Source organism: Prionailurus viverrinus, chromosome B2, assembly GCF_022837055.1.
Source record: "Prionailurus viverrinus isolate Anna chromosome B2, UM_Priviv_1.0, whole genome shotgun sequence".
NCBI classification, from domain to species: Eukaryota; Metazoa; Chordata; class Mammalia; order Carnivora; family Felidae; genus Prionailurus; species Prionailurus viverrinus.
The window spans coordinates 80,554,617-80,570,358 of NC_062565.1; the positions used below are offsets into that span (position 1 = coordinate 80,554,617).

Genomic DNA, 15,742 nt, shown 5'->3' on the forward strand with positions numbered 1-15,742 from the left:
CCATCCATCTCCAGAATTTATTCTTGGATTAAGTGCTTTTAATGTGCACTGTTGTTGGTTATAAATTCCAGGGTGTTCGGTAAGTAGACTCAGCATTTCATTAAGGCTATTTATAGGTAGCAGTGCGTCCCTCTTTTCAAAATCCCCATGTTTTCTGTCTTATAATAGTCTCTCTTTCCTCTCTTGGGCTCAGGACAAGGGATGCCACAGGAGGTGTCTTTGCCCCTCTGGTGCTCCACCAGAACATTTTATGTATGCAAAACTCTTACCAACCAAATCCTAGAACCCAAGAAGGGAAGGAAGAGACCTTGGAGGTCATCCACCCCTCAACCCGAGGCGCAGCAAGGTGGCTGGTGTTTCCCAAGGCTGTGTAAGACTCACATCTACTGAACCCCTTGCCCCGTACCCTTTCCTTCCTACGAGAAGTTTTCCACACTGTTCACCTTTCTCCCCATTTCAGTTTGGACCCCAGGCTAGACTTGATTTGTCTCGACTGGACTTCCTGCGTACATGTCAGAGATGAGATTGCTCTTAGAGACTTTAGAACTCTCTCTTATCTTGACCATCTTACCTCCTCTCTAATGCAGTTGGGGCAAGAGTCAAGTTCCCTTTGGTGCACTGATGGAGAAAGAGAAGGTCGGCAGTCCCAGGCATCTGATTATAGAATAAGGGGTCAAATACATCATAAGTCAGTGAGGATGCTGTCATGAAATATCAGAAGAGGCTTCATAGACTTACACAATGACTTACACAGCTTGTAGTCCTGGAGTCCTCAGATGACACAGCATAAACCCCTCCATTGCTCTCGGCCCATAAAGTCAATATAAAAAAATACATACCCATCATCAAATCATGAGTGTTGCTAACTGGCATGGCTGGATAGTCATTCCTCTGAGAGAAAGTGGGGAGTAGAGAACTCAATGGGGAGTAACGATTGCTGGTTTAATTGCATCACACACACAGTCTAGCTTTTCACAGATGTGACAGTCATATTCCCTCTGAACACTGCCTTTCCTTAGGGTGGCGGGTGAGTGCCTGACCCTCATTCCAAGGTCACCTCTGGAGCTGTTTTGTGGTTGGTTTGAGATTCCCACTAAGTTTGTGAACAAAAATGCTCCACCTGGCAGGGTGACCAGTCTGTTGCAAGCGAGGATGGAGATGTCCTTGTGTCAGAGTAGTGAGTGGTGCAGTGGGGGGTTGGGAGAGCTGACTGCTGTTCCTGCCTACGTGTCACTCTGCAGGGGGATCAGACCGCCTTGCACCGGGCCACAGTGGTGGGGAACACGGAAGTCATCGCGGCGCTCATCCAGGAGGGCTGTGCTCTGGACCGCCAAGACAAGGTGACATGGGGCATATCAGCCTGAGGACCCTGCTTGGGGAACTTGTGACGACTCAATATGTTATCATTGCTGAGTCCTATTTATCATGAGTTAACATAGTAAATTCAGCCTTTCTTTTGCAAGAGTATCTAATATCCCAATAAATATTAATTTTTTTGATCCTTTACCCTGTTCTGTGGCAGCAGTGGGCAACCACATATGTATAAATGGTAAAGAAAAAAGTCTAGAAATAATGATCTGTGGAGGCTTGGGTGGGGAAAGGGATGTGCCCCGGACTCTATTTCCAATTTTTTTTTTTTTGAAGGAAAGTGAGCAAGTTAATTTATTTAAACAATATTGGAAGAAAAACAATAAGCAAAATCAATTCTTTAACAAATCCCAATGACATATTGATTTGTTGCTTTTATTTATTTATTTTTGAGAGACAGAGAAAGACAGAGCACACGTGACGGAGAAGAAGAGAGAGGAGGAGACACAAAATCCAAAGCAGGCTCCAGGCTCTGAGCTGTCAGCACAGAACCCGCTGCGGGGCTCGAACTCATGAACCGTGAGATATGACCTCACCCAAAGTCTGACGCTTTACCTACTGAGCCACCCAGGTGCCCCTGATTTGTTGCTTTTAAATTGTTAAACAGCCTTGGGGTGCCTGGGTGGCTCAGTCGGTTAAGCAACCGACTTCGGCTCAGGTCCTATCTCACGGTTCGTGAGTTCAAGCCCCACGTCGGGCTCTGTGCTGACATCTCAGAGCCTAGAGCCTGCTTTGGATTCTGTGTCTCCTCTTCTCTCTGCCCCTCTCTCACTTGTGCTCTGTCTTTTCTGTCTCTCAAAAATAAATAAATGTAATAAATAAATTGTTAAACAGTCTTAAAACATGGAACTTCACAATTAGGTGCAGTTCAGCCTCTGCTTACTTTTTTAGACAACTTTTTATTACATGTAATATATATACAGAAAAATGTGCACGTTATATGTGTAAAGTTCCATGAGTATTCACTAACAGAGCATATCTATGTGAGCCCCCAGATCAAGAAGCAGATCACATCAGCACACTGGAGGCCCCCTCAACAGTGCCCCCATCCAGTCACTTTTTACTTTTGCTTCCTGCGTTGTGCAGTCAGTCCCACTGGCCAGGCCGCACATCGCCACTGACCTTCCCAGCACCATTTCACTCTGTAGGGTCACTCCCCGACTATGGCCTTTGAGACCCTAGACTTCCACTTGTGGGTTGTCCACACCATTCAGCCTGTCTCGTGGTATGGACGAATAAAAGAGCCAGTGCCTGGACATGACTGGACAGTGCCCTGCGCTCTGACCTGGAACAGCACAGGTGGTCTCTCTACCTCTCCTCTCTGTGCTTCTCTCTCCCTGTAATCCCAACCCTCTCAGCCCCACCCCACACACTTCACTGCATTTAATATTTCTTTTTCTGTAGGAAGTTAACTGAATACAGCTGTGTTTGTTAATTGGTTGGTTTTTTTTTTTTAAGCCACATATTGAGGACACTTGTTTATATTATTTACAACTCACTGCTTTCTTGGTGCCTGCTTATTTATTTTGGTCCCTGAGACATTGGATTAAGCTGGGTCAGATTAAATTTGGGGAAAGAAAAAGAGAGGAGGAATCTGCCTCCCTGGTCCTTGGGCCCGGCAACTTACGGAGCTGGACTCTTCGTTTGCATGGACTTTGCAGGGTTCTCTCTGGGGCCAGGAGCAGAGCAGAGCAGAGCAGACCCCAAGGAGTGATGGAGGTGGGAAGGAATGAACATCATGCCTGCCGTCTTGATGTTGCTTTCTGTTAAATGTGACCTGTGGATGAGCCTTTTTCAGCCAGGGTTCCCAGGGAGATTTAAGCCCTAATGCCTGAAGGCATCCATTGTACATCATAAATCTAAAATGGTACTTGTTACGTACTATTTCTGGGAGAATGGAGAAACTAGCCACTGAAATCATTTTCTGGGCTCTGGTTCAGATGAGAAGCTTTTTTTCTTTTTAGTGTTTATTTCTGAGAGAGAGAAAGAGAGTGTGAGTGTGAGAGCGAGCATGAGCAGGGGAGGGGCAGAAAGAGAGAGCGAGACACAGAATCTGAAGCAGGTTCCAGGCTCTGAGCTGTCAGCACAGAGCCCAGCGCGGGACTCGAACTCCTGAGCTGTGAGATCATGACCTGAGCCGAAGCTGGACGCTTAGCTGAGCCACCCAGGTGCCTCGACAAGCCTCTTTTGAAATCAAAAGGACCTGTGGTGTGGCCTAGGAATACGCTACAATGTACTGATTATAATGAGATGACTTCGGTCTTGGGTAATGTGTTCTCTGTCTCTGTATGTGTTCCTCAGGATGGGAATACGGCCCTACACGAAGCGTCCTGGCACGGTTTTAGCCAGTCAGCCAAATTGCTCGTTAAAGCAGGAGCCAACGTGCTTGCCAAGAACAAGGTGAGGCCCAGCAGGTGCTAGAACTCCCCATTCACAGGTGAGGATGGCTATGGGCTTTTGTCCCTGTGGGAACCTCCTCTCTGAGCAGAGCAAGAGCTTAGGAGAGCATGTGGAACCTGGCAGGGGAAATGAAAGCTTGGAACTCCATAGTGAACATAATCTCCGTGGTGAGCAAGACAAACTGGAGTGGCTTTGACTTCCTTTGGGCTCTCCTGGGACTCCCTGCTTTCCCATTGGTTTATTGGAGTGCGGTTAGGCAAGCAGGCCAGTAGCACCTGTTCTCCCTCATTTTCCTACCTGCCCTCCCAGCACTGCTCAGGTCTTATCCCCCTCTTCATGTGCTCATTATTACTGAATGCATCCCAGCATTATTTTAGAAGCCTCACAGCAGATTGGCCAGCTTGCCTCCCTCCTTCTGCATCCTGTTCCTCCCCTGCCCAGAAACCTTCCAGTAAAGCTCCTCAGCCTGGCACTGCCTCAGGCCTCCCTGGAGTGGCCTCAGTCTATGTCTGCAGCCTCTTCCCTGTGCCTTTCTTAGTATGTGCCTCCTGTGCTATCAGAGTGAGCTCACCCCTGCTCCCTGTGGGTATCTCGCTCCTCATTCCTGCCTGTAGACCTCCAACTCAGGCTTCCAGGGCCGCAGCCGCACCCTTCCCAAAGGTGCATCAGGGTATTTCCTACAGGGCTCCCTTGGCACCACACACCGCTCTGTGATGTCATCTACTCATTAAATGTTTCTCATGGTTCCCTCATGGGACAGAAGCTTGAATAAAAGAAGCAAGCCATGCATCATAATATTTCCAATAATGCCTGGCAGACTGGTGGCTTCTTCATTTCTTCACCGTGGTACATTGTGTGGAATGTGAGTTGTAGGTGAATCCATGGTGTACGTTAGATCCTCGAACTCTGAGAAGTAGGTGGTTCCTAGTTAATGGATAGGGAAGCCTAAGCTGGGAGCTGGTAGTCTTATCTAAGACACCTGACTTGTTTGTGACACAGTCAGGGCCATAAACTATCCTGAGTCTGTGTACTCCACCACACTGCCTCCTATCCTGTGTAGGGCCCCAAAAGTATTGTGGAAAGCCACAAGTTCTCTATGGATAAAACAGCGGAAGCAAAGGTAGGTGTTATCCCAGAAGAAGGACTTCCATGTTCTGTACCAGCCACAGCCTCTGAGGAAGCTTCTAGAAAAGTCCTCTGCCACCCCCAGCTTTATTTTTTATTTTATTTTTTTAACGTTTATTTATTTTTGAGAGAGAGACAGAGTGCAAGCAGGGGAGGGGCAGAGAGACAGGGAGACACAGAATCTGAAGCAGGCTCCAGGCTCTGAGCTGTCAGCTCAGAGCCCGACATGGGGCTCGAACTCATGAACTGTGAGATCATGACCTGAGCCGAAGTCGGATGCTTAACCAACTGAGCCACCCAGGCGCCCCACCCCCAGCTTTATTGAGGTATAACAGACAAATAAAATTATAAGATATTTAAAATGTACAAAGTGATGGCTTCATATATATATACATGTCTTAAGACACCCATCACCTCACGTTTACCCTTTAAAACTTTTTTTTTGATGAAAACATTGAAGTTCTAGTCTTTGTAAATTTTGGTTATACAATATAGTTTACCAACTGTCATCACCATGTTTTACATTAGATCCTTAGACCTTATTCATCGAAAAACTGAAAGTTTGTACTTACCAACCTCTCCCTATTTGCCCTACCCTCCACATCTAAGTGATACCATACAGTATTTATTTCTCTGTCTGGCTTGTTTCATTTAGCATACATAATGAGCTCCACGTTCATACGTGTCACAAATGATAGAGTTTCTCTCTTTTTTTAAGAGTGAATCATATTCTGTTATATAAGAAAGGTTCTTCTGAGTAGATCAGCCCCTGTCTGTAAATAAGTACTTAATAGGATGGGAAAAATGCCTGCTACATAGATCTACCTAGGTCACGTTTTCGAAATGTCAGCTTCTGAGGTATAATCCATATACAATAAAGTTCATCTGTCTTAGGTATACTGTTGTATGAATTTTGGCAAAAGTATGCAGTTGTGTAACCACCACCACAATCAAGATAATAGGATGTTTCCATCACCCCAAGGCTTCCTTTGTGCCCCTTGGTGGCGGTGTTCCCACCCACCACCCCCAGCTCCTGTTCTGTCTTTCCCAGAATGTCATACAAATGGAATTGTATAGTATGCAGCATTTTGTATCTGACTTCTCTAAGTCACTGCAAGTGACTTCCTTCAGTTAGCTTAATGTTTTTGAGATTCCTCCATGTTGTTACATGTGTGATTAATTAATTCCTTAAAAACATTTTTTTTAATGTTTATTTTTTGAGAGACAGAGTAAGAGTGGGGGAGGGGCAGAGAGCGAGGGAGACCTAGAACACAAAGCAGACTCCAGGCTCTGAGCTGTCAGCACAAAGCCTGACACAGGGCTTGAACTCATGAACCGTGAGATCATGACCTGACTGGAGTTAGCCACTTAACTGACTGAGCCACCCAGGTGCCCTAATTCATTCCTTTTTATTGCTAAGTAATATTTCAGTGTATTAACATACCATAATTTGTTTATGTTAACCCACGGTTTTTAATTTTCTTGATCCAAATGTTTTTCGGCATAATTAATATTTTCTTATTAGCAAAGCAGTTTGGTACATAGTTCTAGAACCATCAGATTTCTTTTATTTCATTCATTTATTCAATACAGTTAATAATCCCACGAAGCCAACACCTTTGAGACAAACTACTCCTTGTGCAGTAAGAATCACACAGCAAGCCAGGCACTGAGCCCTTCCACAGGGAATGGAGGGTTTAAAATGGGGGCAGGGGGCGCCTGGGTGGCGCAGTCGGTTAAGCGTCCGACTTCAGCCAGGTCACGATCTCGCGGTCCGGGAGTTCGAGCCCCGCGTCGGGCTCTGGGCTGATGGCTCAGAGCCTGGAGCCTGTTTCCGATTCTGTGTCTCCCTCTCTCTCTGCCCCTCCCCCGTTCATGCTCTGTCTCTCTCTGTCCCAAAAATAAATAAACATTGAAAAAAAAAAAAAAATTTAAAATGGGGGCAGATCCTTTGTTTTTGAGAGGGAAGCTAGCAGTGGCTCTCTACCTGGCTGTGCTTTAAAATCTCCTGGAAAACTTTCAACAAACAAAAAAGAGAGGGGAGAAAAAACAAACTCACCTGGTGACCAGGCCAAAGGTAACGGGCTGTCCCAGTTTCCCCTGAACTGAGGGGTTTACTAGAATTTGGGACTTCATTAGTGCTAAAACCTGAGCTTCTCAGACCCACCCCCTAGGCCAAGTAAATCAGAGCCCCTGGAAGCGTTGCAGCTGAGCACTGATAGTTTTAAAAGCTCCCGCAGGTGACTCTAAGGTGCAGCAGAAGGTTGATAACCACTGAGTTCACTAAACCCTCAGGTTTACAACCCCCAACTTCCTGGAGGGAGCAGTGAGGAAGAAAGATTCTACCAGGCTACTTAGAGCTAAGGGTATGAGAGGGGAGGTAAGTGAACCAGTGACATACAGTTTTGTTGTGTGTGTGTGTTTTAATAAAACTCATTCCTCTTTTCAAGAGGTGAGGAACAGAACATCTGTGAGTGTGTCCAGACAGTGCTGTGTGATCCAGATCCTGGGTGAGGCAAAGCTGTAAACAGGCAATGAAATAGCTTTGAGCCCACACAGTTGCAGTCCTGACCCAGCTTTTTAGCTCAGCCGAACAATCACCGAGCTTATAGATTTAACCTCCGGTATGCTCCTAGGCCCTCTCTAACACTGAATCTCCTCTTGTGCTGCCTGCTTTTCTTGTTACTTTTCTTTATCAGCAGCTTTTGTGGGCACTGTTTGCATGGTTTTAAAAAGTTCTGTTCATGTCATGAATTCTTTCTGTAAGATTACTGTGGACATTATTCTGACCCTTGTCTGTCACTTTTACTTGGCATATTGAGGACAGAGTCCAAAAAGCTAGAGGGTTTCTATTTGTATGGTAAGTGATGGATATAATTGTATTTCCTGCTATGTGGGTACCTCATCCGTAGTTCAAATTTTGATGTTTCAAGGAGAATACAAGCATGGACGATTTTTGAGAGGCTTACAAGTTGAATCTCAGTTACCTACACTTATAGGAAGTGGCCTGTTTTGCCTTTACTCCAGGGGTGTTTTGTAGCCACAGCTATTATCTGTGTTGGCCAGGAAGGATGCAGTCCTCTTCAAAAGGAATGGAACGTGGTGCTGTGTGCACAGCATTTTACCATTAAGTAAATACTCTCCTAGGCACTCTAAATTCATCCTCACAGCCTCAGGACGTAGGGGTCACACTCCATTTAACAGGTAAGGAATTCAAGACTGAGAATAGTTAAGAGCCTTGACCGGTGACTTTCAACTCGTAAGTTGTAGAGCTGGGACTTGGAACCAAGGTTTTATGACAGATGTGCCTTTTGTGCCCATTTGGATTCCACATTAAACGTTCTTGCCACTGAAACACCTCTGCTGGGATCACCAATCAGGAAGCAGAGAATGTGACCATTGACTATCTCCCTGTATGCGTCACCCCTCTGCAAAGCCTGCCCGGCGCAGGTCTGCCGAGAAGCTTGTCGCTAACGTGTCCTCCCTTCTCTTGCCTCTCTCCAAGGCGGGGAACACGGCTCTGCACCTGGCCTGCCAGAACAGCCACTCCCAGAGCACACGAGTCCTCCTGCTGGGCGGGTCCCGAGCCGACCTCAAAAATAACGTGGGTGAACAACACCGGCTTCTCTTGTGCTCTCTTGTGTCACCTAGGAAAATAACTCCGAAAGCATACTTGAGTGTTAACATCTGGAAAATGAAAATGTGAAAAGCATTTGGGGACTATCTATAAAGTATTCTTCTTTTTTTTTTTTTTTTTGCTATGTCCTAAGGGGTTCTTTAGGGTCAGAAGTGTCATCAAGACTCAAACACTGTTTTTCTCCCCCCTTCTTTTCCCTTCGCTCCTCAGCCTGGGTTTGTTTTAACATTTCTCACTGCGTATGCTGGCAGATGAGCCTAGGAAACCTGCCCACATATTGTTGTACAGTGATGCCATCCAGGGGAGGTCTGATGCTCCTTGGCCAGCATCTACAAATCGATTACCCAGGTGCCCTTGAGATGAGCCGATGGGTCAGTAGTTCTTAGAGAATGCTTGACTTTCAAGGTCACATGGGTGTGCCTCCTCCCTCTAAAGCAGCCGTTTTTCCTTTGTAAGTCCCATGCCTCAGGCTCTCAACTAGAGATTGAGGCTTGCCCCCCCCCCCCCAAAGCCTTAGTTGAGGTCTCCTTCTACAGTGGGTCTCAGAATGCCCTGAACCTTGGCTTTGGGCTTGGCTCCTTTTTTTTTGTCTTTAATTTTTATTAAAAAAATTTTTTTAACGTTTTATTTTTTGAGAGACTGAGACAAAGTGTGAATAGGAGAGGGAGACACAGAATCCAAAGCAGGTTCCAGGCTCTGAGCGGTCAGCACAGAACCTGATGTGGGGCTCGAACCCATGAATGCGAGATCATGACCTGAGCCAAAGTCGGATGTTCAACTGACTGAACCACCCAGGCTTCCCACGTGTGCTCCTTCTTAATCCAGGGGAGAAGGTTATGCTGAGTGGTTGCCATCTCTAGAGAAAGTTAGGATGAAAACCTCAAGAAAACACTGCAGAATGTCATGACTTTGTTTCCCGTTTTGTCTCTCTGGGAGCAGCTTAGACTATGACCATCAAGGAAGATCTTGATCCTGAGTTTTTCTGAATGTTCTGTTTTATGCCCAGTGATTGCTTCCTCATCAGCTCCCCAGACTACTCTGCCCCATATGAGATATTGGAGTCCTGCTAAAATGGAATGCAGCTCTAATTTTTTTTAGAACACATGTGATCTTAAAATCTGACCACTCTCCCTGCTGCCCTGTCCTTTGAGCCATGAGGAACCCATGATGGAAAAGGGCTCATTTCCAAAGTGGTGCTGTTGGTCTTAATTCGGTATACTCTGGAGCCTTTGGGCTGCAGGAGAGGCTGTGGTCAGTGGATTCTTATCAAGTGCTGGGTAAGCAGAGCCTGCCTTCACTCTTGTGATGGCCTTGCGGGGGGCAGGCACCCAGTGTATGAGACCTGAAAGAGTCTGCATGGCAGAATGCAGGTGGGGCTGCAGACAGCACGGAGCTGCGAGTCTTGGAGTAGTGTCTACGGTAAAGGGAATCATTTCAATTCAGGCTGATACCCTCTAAAGAACATATGCTAGTCTGCCAGTTTTTTTAATGATTTTTTTTTAACTTTTTGTAATTGCTCAGATTGTGCTCAGAGTTTGATTTCTGTCCGCAGGCAGGCGATACCTGTTTGCACGTTGCTGCACGCTATAATCACTTGTCCATCATTAAGCTCCTCCTCAGTGCTTTCTGTTCTGTCCATGAAAAGAACCAGGTCAGTGCATGTGTCCTCCCCATGGCCACCAGGCCCCATTCTCACAAGGCTGACAGGTGTGTTAGCACAATTGAGGGCAGAGGTCTGGGACCGGGCCCGTGCTGCCCTTTGCATGTGTGTTCCACTGAGTCCCCGTGGTCCTGATTTATCTGGCCTCCTAGAGGGAAGAGAGCCTGCTCTTATTCCAGTGCGTATCTCCACATTTGCATATTAAACATTTTCTGAAGATCTTGGGGCAGGTTTTGCTTTTAATGCTTTTTACAAAGGAAACCCACAAAGAAGACTGTGGCTTAGTAAATAAATAAGCAAGGGAATTAGAGTTCTGTTCCTTGCCCTGCCACTTTGATTGGATGAAGTCTCTGGTCTCTGTAAAATTGGGTATGTGGTCTGTATCTGTCCGTATAGTGGGGGGTGTGCAATAAAGCTGTGATTACTACAGTGTTCCATGGAAATGTGCATGATTTTCAGTAGTTTAGATTTTTTAAATGTCTTGGCATTTATTGATACCTAAATGATAAATTGTTTGACATTTCTGCATTTGGGTACATATATTTGAAGTTTTAAAAATCATTATTCAGGTTAACCATGCCCCATAACAGTGGTTTCTGATCCTGGCTGCATATAAGAATCAACAGGGCAGTTATAAATACCATTCCTGAATTCTACCCGAGTTTAAATGACCAGAATCCAGGTAATGGGATTGTTAGAAAGTTCCTGACCTGAGTGTGCAGTCAGGATTGAGAACCACTGACACAGCTAAATACATCCTGTCATTCTGCAGCCCCCAACAGATTCTGGTCCATCAGATTACCTGTACCCAGCCCCCACTAACCAGTGGTTCTGCACCTTGGCAGGATGTTTCAGGCACCTGGGAGCTTTAAAAATCACCACGTCCAACCTACAATTCAGAACAATTAAATGCATGCCAGGGGCGGGACCCCAGCATCAGTAGTTAGTAAAGCTCCTCCACTGATTCCAGTGTGCAGCCAGGATTAGAAACCACTGCCCAGTACACACAACTCAGTGACTTGGCAACGAACAAAACGTTTCCCTGGCTACTTTCAATGGGGGAGGGCCATGGGATGGTGGCGTTTTCATGCTGCCCAGGAAAACAAGTTATCTGGAGCTTTACTTGATCACCCAATGGGAGAGGATGGATTATTTAACATTTGTATTGGCCTGGTTTATTCATAGCCTTCTGCTTGGGGAAACACCAGCGTTTACATATGGAATTGGCCCATCAAGCTCCATTTGTCTATAGCCTCCTTTCATGGTTGATTGTCTGAACTTTTTCTGATATATAAAGAAAATATGAACTTTATTATAGGCTATTTGGTAAGAGGTTGAAAACAGCTGGTCTTAAGTGAACACTGATTTTTTTCAGTGACTCCACCCAAACGAAGAATACCCTGAGCCTGCAAAGTGATTCCTAGTGGGCCCTTCACATTCCAGCAGGTGGGAATGTGATCCCACCTGGGATCCTCCCCCCGTGTTTGTAGAAGTAACTACTTCCACAGCTTTTGCTCATTCTAGCGCTCAGAAATCAAGGGGCCCTCTGGGCAGAGGGATATGGTACAGAGCTCTGTGATGGCTAGCCTGCTGGCCCCTGGCTATCTGTCCGTCATCCTACCTTGGTATAAAGCTTCAGGTCCCCATTCTCAACAACCCCAGATTGCCCCCCTGTCCTTCCCTGTGATTTCTAGTATCCTCAGTCAGAAAGGAATGCGATCTTTATACATAGGTCATTTTAAAGCAATCTCTTTAAGGAGAACCACATAACCCTTGAGCAAAGGGTCCCCTATCAGTCTAAGGCCAATCCTAATTTGAAAAGCTACTTACCAGGCCATGGGATGAAAAGCCGGAAGGCTGTGAGCCATGATCAGATGGAGTTTAGCTGCCTTTCTTCTGATTTAATTTCAGGCCGGAGACACAGCACTTCATGTTGCTGCTGCCCTAAATCACAAGAAGGTGGTTAAAATCTTACTGGAAGCTGGAGCAGATGGAACCATTGTTAATAATGTAAGTTAAGCTGCAACAGTGTTTCTAGAAATCATTCCCACCCCTTTCCAGAATGGAGTGTGTTGTTACTTACCTCACCTCCTGCAGGGCACACAGCCTCCCTTAGCCTTACTTTATAAGAGATTAGAGGTCTGCTAACAGGAGGACCCCAGAGGCCACCTTGAGGGAACCCTTGCTCATAGCAGCTCCATGAGTTGATGAGCCCTAAGGGTTCATCTCTAGACTCCTAGCTCAAGTGAGCATATCCTGGCAGGAAAAGGAAGGTCAGGGGTGTCTAAGTAAACTGACAAGTGGATGTTACTGAAAGTGAGTTCCTGCCCTGTAAACAGACAGGGTCCTCAGAAAAGTGGCCACATGACCATCAGATTAATCATCCTCAAAACTCAAATTCCCTTCTCCAAAATCACCTTATTCCTTCCTTCTTTTTCTTAATATCCCACCCCACCATTGTTCCCTCTCTCTCCTAGGTCCTATGGCAGGCACCAGCTCAGGCACCCTTTCTTCCTTAAGGCTGACCTGTGGTCTGAAGTAGCACAGACTGACATACTGACAAAGGCTGGGGGTGGAACAGTTGTATGGAGAGTCCCCGCCTTCCTCCTCCTCTTCGACCTGTATTGGGTGGTGCACCATTGTGCCTGTCCCCTGATGCCTTTCCCTTCTTTTGAATCCCACTGTTATCAACTCCCTACTTTTTGGCTTCATCTCCCTAGAGCCTCCATTATGGCCATAGCTACCTAATTGTCTCTCACAGTCCAGGTCCTGAAACTGTGTGGCTGTGCCCCAGTCTGCCCTTCCAAGTGCCTTCTCCACTTCTCCAGGGAAAATTCATTGCTTGGCTGGACTTTATGATCCTTTGTGTTTCTTCAACTAAATCTTCCCCTTTGGCCCTGTCTGATGTTTACATTCTCTCCTCTCTCTTCCAGGAAGCATTCCTTGGTGGGCAGGTATTCCAGAGCTTTGCTTCCTAGAGCACTTACCCTCTGTTGTTATTAATCGTTGGACCCTCAGGTGTGATTTGGCCCCCTCATCGAATGGAGGAGGCTCAAGAGTGAGGCCAGGTCTTCTATGCGATTGTATTTTGTTGGGCACGTGTAGGTGCTGGTGTGACTGAGCACAGAATTGCTGTCCCAGTTGGGCTAGGGTGCAGGGTTGGTCTCTCTTACTCACTTGTCCCCCACTTTGCCTTTCCTTAGGCAGGCCAGACTCCACTGGAGACTGCCCGCTACCACAATAATCCGGAAGTTGCTCTTCTCCTCACTAAAGCTCCCCAGGTAGGATTGATTACATTTTCCATTCTATTGATTATGTGGGGCTGCAAAGTTGTTGTGATTCTCTGGCCATCTACTAAAGCCAAATCAAACTAACCTAAATAGGAAACTGATGGGCTCACAACCAGGCAGTGGAAAAGGCAGGAATCCATTTGGGGCTTCTAAGATAACCAGAACAAGAAACTTCAAGTTCAGTAGGCTTGTCTTCATACACGGGCATCATTTCTTCCCCGTGGCTGGATCATTGGCATTACCAGCTTTGTGGACCATAACTCCCCAGGTTGTCAGGGAAGAAGTTCTGGTCGCAGAAGAGGATCATGATTGACGAGCTTGGGGCAAACGGCCTGAACGAGCAGGACAGGCACTTTAGGAAGATAGCTGCGTCCATCTGACTGTATGGTTAGAGGGGAGGAGCCTTTTCTAGAGAAAGGTGGGAGGAAGGGATCCCCGTCTGGGTGAATAAAAAAAAAAAAAAAATTTTTTTTCCATACAATTGGTTTAATTTTTTTTCAGCAGGAGAAAAAAGAATAAAGTTACAAGATTCTTTTAATATTTTCACAATGTTTCACATGTCCATTAGAGGCAGTTAAGTATAAAATAGCTTTCTTTCCTTTTTTTATTGAATAATGGTATTTTAGGCATTTAAGTTAAAAAATTGATATCATTTGAGCTGAGATTGAAATCCTCTAACAGATTTAGTAATTTATAAGCTATTCATCATTTTAGTGCCCTGAAATAACTGTTTTTGTTCATATTCCCTTTCAGACGCATGATTTTTACAATTGTGCCTACCCTTTTGTATGCTGCCCTTTATCTTAACTATAATAGAAAAACATTCTGTAGTTCTCAAAATTACTCATCATAATAGAAGCCAGTATGCTTTTTTTGTTGTTGTTGATGTCCAATATTTTGTTAACCTAAACGTCCAACATTAAGGAAATGGTTTGTTTCCCCATCGGAGCTGCTCTGTATTACATTACAGTGAAAACTGATTTGTTTTCTACCTTATTCTGACTAATGTTGTGAGAAGCTAAAGTCTTGGAGAGCCGGAGGAAGATTCCAGATACCAGCCTGCTGCATCAGAGCCTGATCCCAGTCAACCGAAGGGTCTGAATGGCCTTCGGGTCATTTAAATTTTAAAAACCTACCTGATATAACGAGCAGTTTGTGGAAGTAGTTAAGATTTTTGTCTTTGGAAAACTGGTCACCCTGTTCCCTGTGGAGTTAGTGCTTCTCAGTAGCATCTGGACATCCTTGGAGCCTCTGACAGGCATGAGTCAGGTGGTCCTTTGGAAAAAGTTTCCACCTCTTTCCAACTATTTGCAAACAAATCATTACTGGAGTCACATCCATGAATCCTGATAGCAAAAGGCTGGTCTCTTACAGATCAAAAAGTACAGGATGCTATAATAAATGTCAGAATTTATCTCTGTTATCTGGCATTTCAGTATTGGCAGTTTGGACAGCCAGCTGTATCCTCAGCCATGTGAAGATCATCAAATTTTGTGGGGTGTATGTAGTATCCCCCAAGGTACAGACTTACAGGCCTTTGATCCCCCTGTCCTTTGTCTCCAGAACTCAAGGATCTGTGTTCTTAGGGGAGAGGCTTTCCCATGGACCATTTTCCTATGTGGTTCTCCTTTACTGTTTCCATTTTAAAAAATGACTTCAGTTTTTCCATGCCCATTTGAATAGCAAATAGGATGACCTCTTATGGAAGTATTTTACACGATTGTATATGCTAAACCCTGTTCTCAATATGAATGAGGAACTTTGGAATATGCATAAAATTGTATACATGTTGTTCTTTTGTTCTCAAGTTACAGAACTAGCTTTCCTCTTTGTGTGAAACAGGAAATTCCTTTGCCTTGGCACCTTAGTGGACCGTGGATTTCAATGGCTCACAGCAGTACTAAGATCTTTCTAAAGATCCATATTCCCCGATTTCGGTGAACTAGAAAAGATTGATGACGTTCCATTGGTAGATGATATGGTTCGCTGAGAAAGGCTGTACGCCATGCAAAGTTATTTGCACTGGCTAATAACCTGGTCTGTGGAGGGAATTACTCTGATGATTTGGGTGACCTCTGAGTATCCCTTCTCATTTTAGATTGATATGTTCACAAATGCTTTTGAAAGTGAATTTTGGATTGATGCTGGGGCTGTATCCTCTTCTAAGAGCCCATAAACCGAATGAGCAATGGACATTAGTCACTTCTTCTCATCAGACTTGACTTCCTAGTGAGTCTGAATTTAGTTTCAGAAATGGTTCTC

General features: G+C 45.3%; 1 protein-coding gene across 10 annotated transcripts in view; it reads left to right on the forward strand.

Moving 5' to 3' along the window:
- ANKRD6 (ankyrin repeat domain 6) overlaps positions 1 to 15,742 on the forward strand; it is a 229,443-nt gene that overhangs the window by 181,470 nt on the left and 32,231 nt on the right. For all 10 annotated transcript variants that reach the window (XR_007152004.1, XM_047857753.1, XM_047857754.1 and 7 more), the window contains 6 exons: positions 1,242 to 1,340; positions 3,670 to 3,768; positions 8,399 to 8,497; positions 10,083 to 10,181; positions 12,102 to 12,200; positions 13,394 to 13,471. Coding sequence is in view for 9 of the 10 variants with exons in the window: in XM_047857753.1 (XP_047713709.1) it covers positions 1,242 to 1,340; positions 3,670 to 3,768; positions 8,399 to 8,497; positions 10,083 to 10,181; positions 12,102 to 12,200; positions 13,394 to 13,471 (573 nt within the window). In the remaining variant the exon portion in view is untranslated. The remainder of the gene's footprint in view (positions 1 to 1,241; positions 1,341 to 3,669; positions 3,769 to 8,398; positions 8,498 to 10,082; positions 10,182 to 12,101; positions 12,201 to 13,393; positions 13,472 to 15,742) is intronic.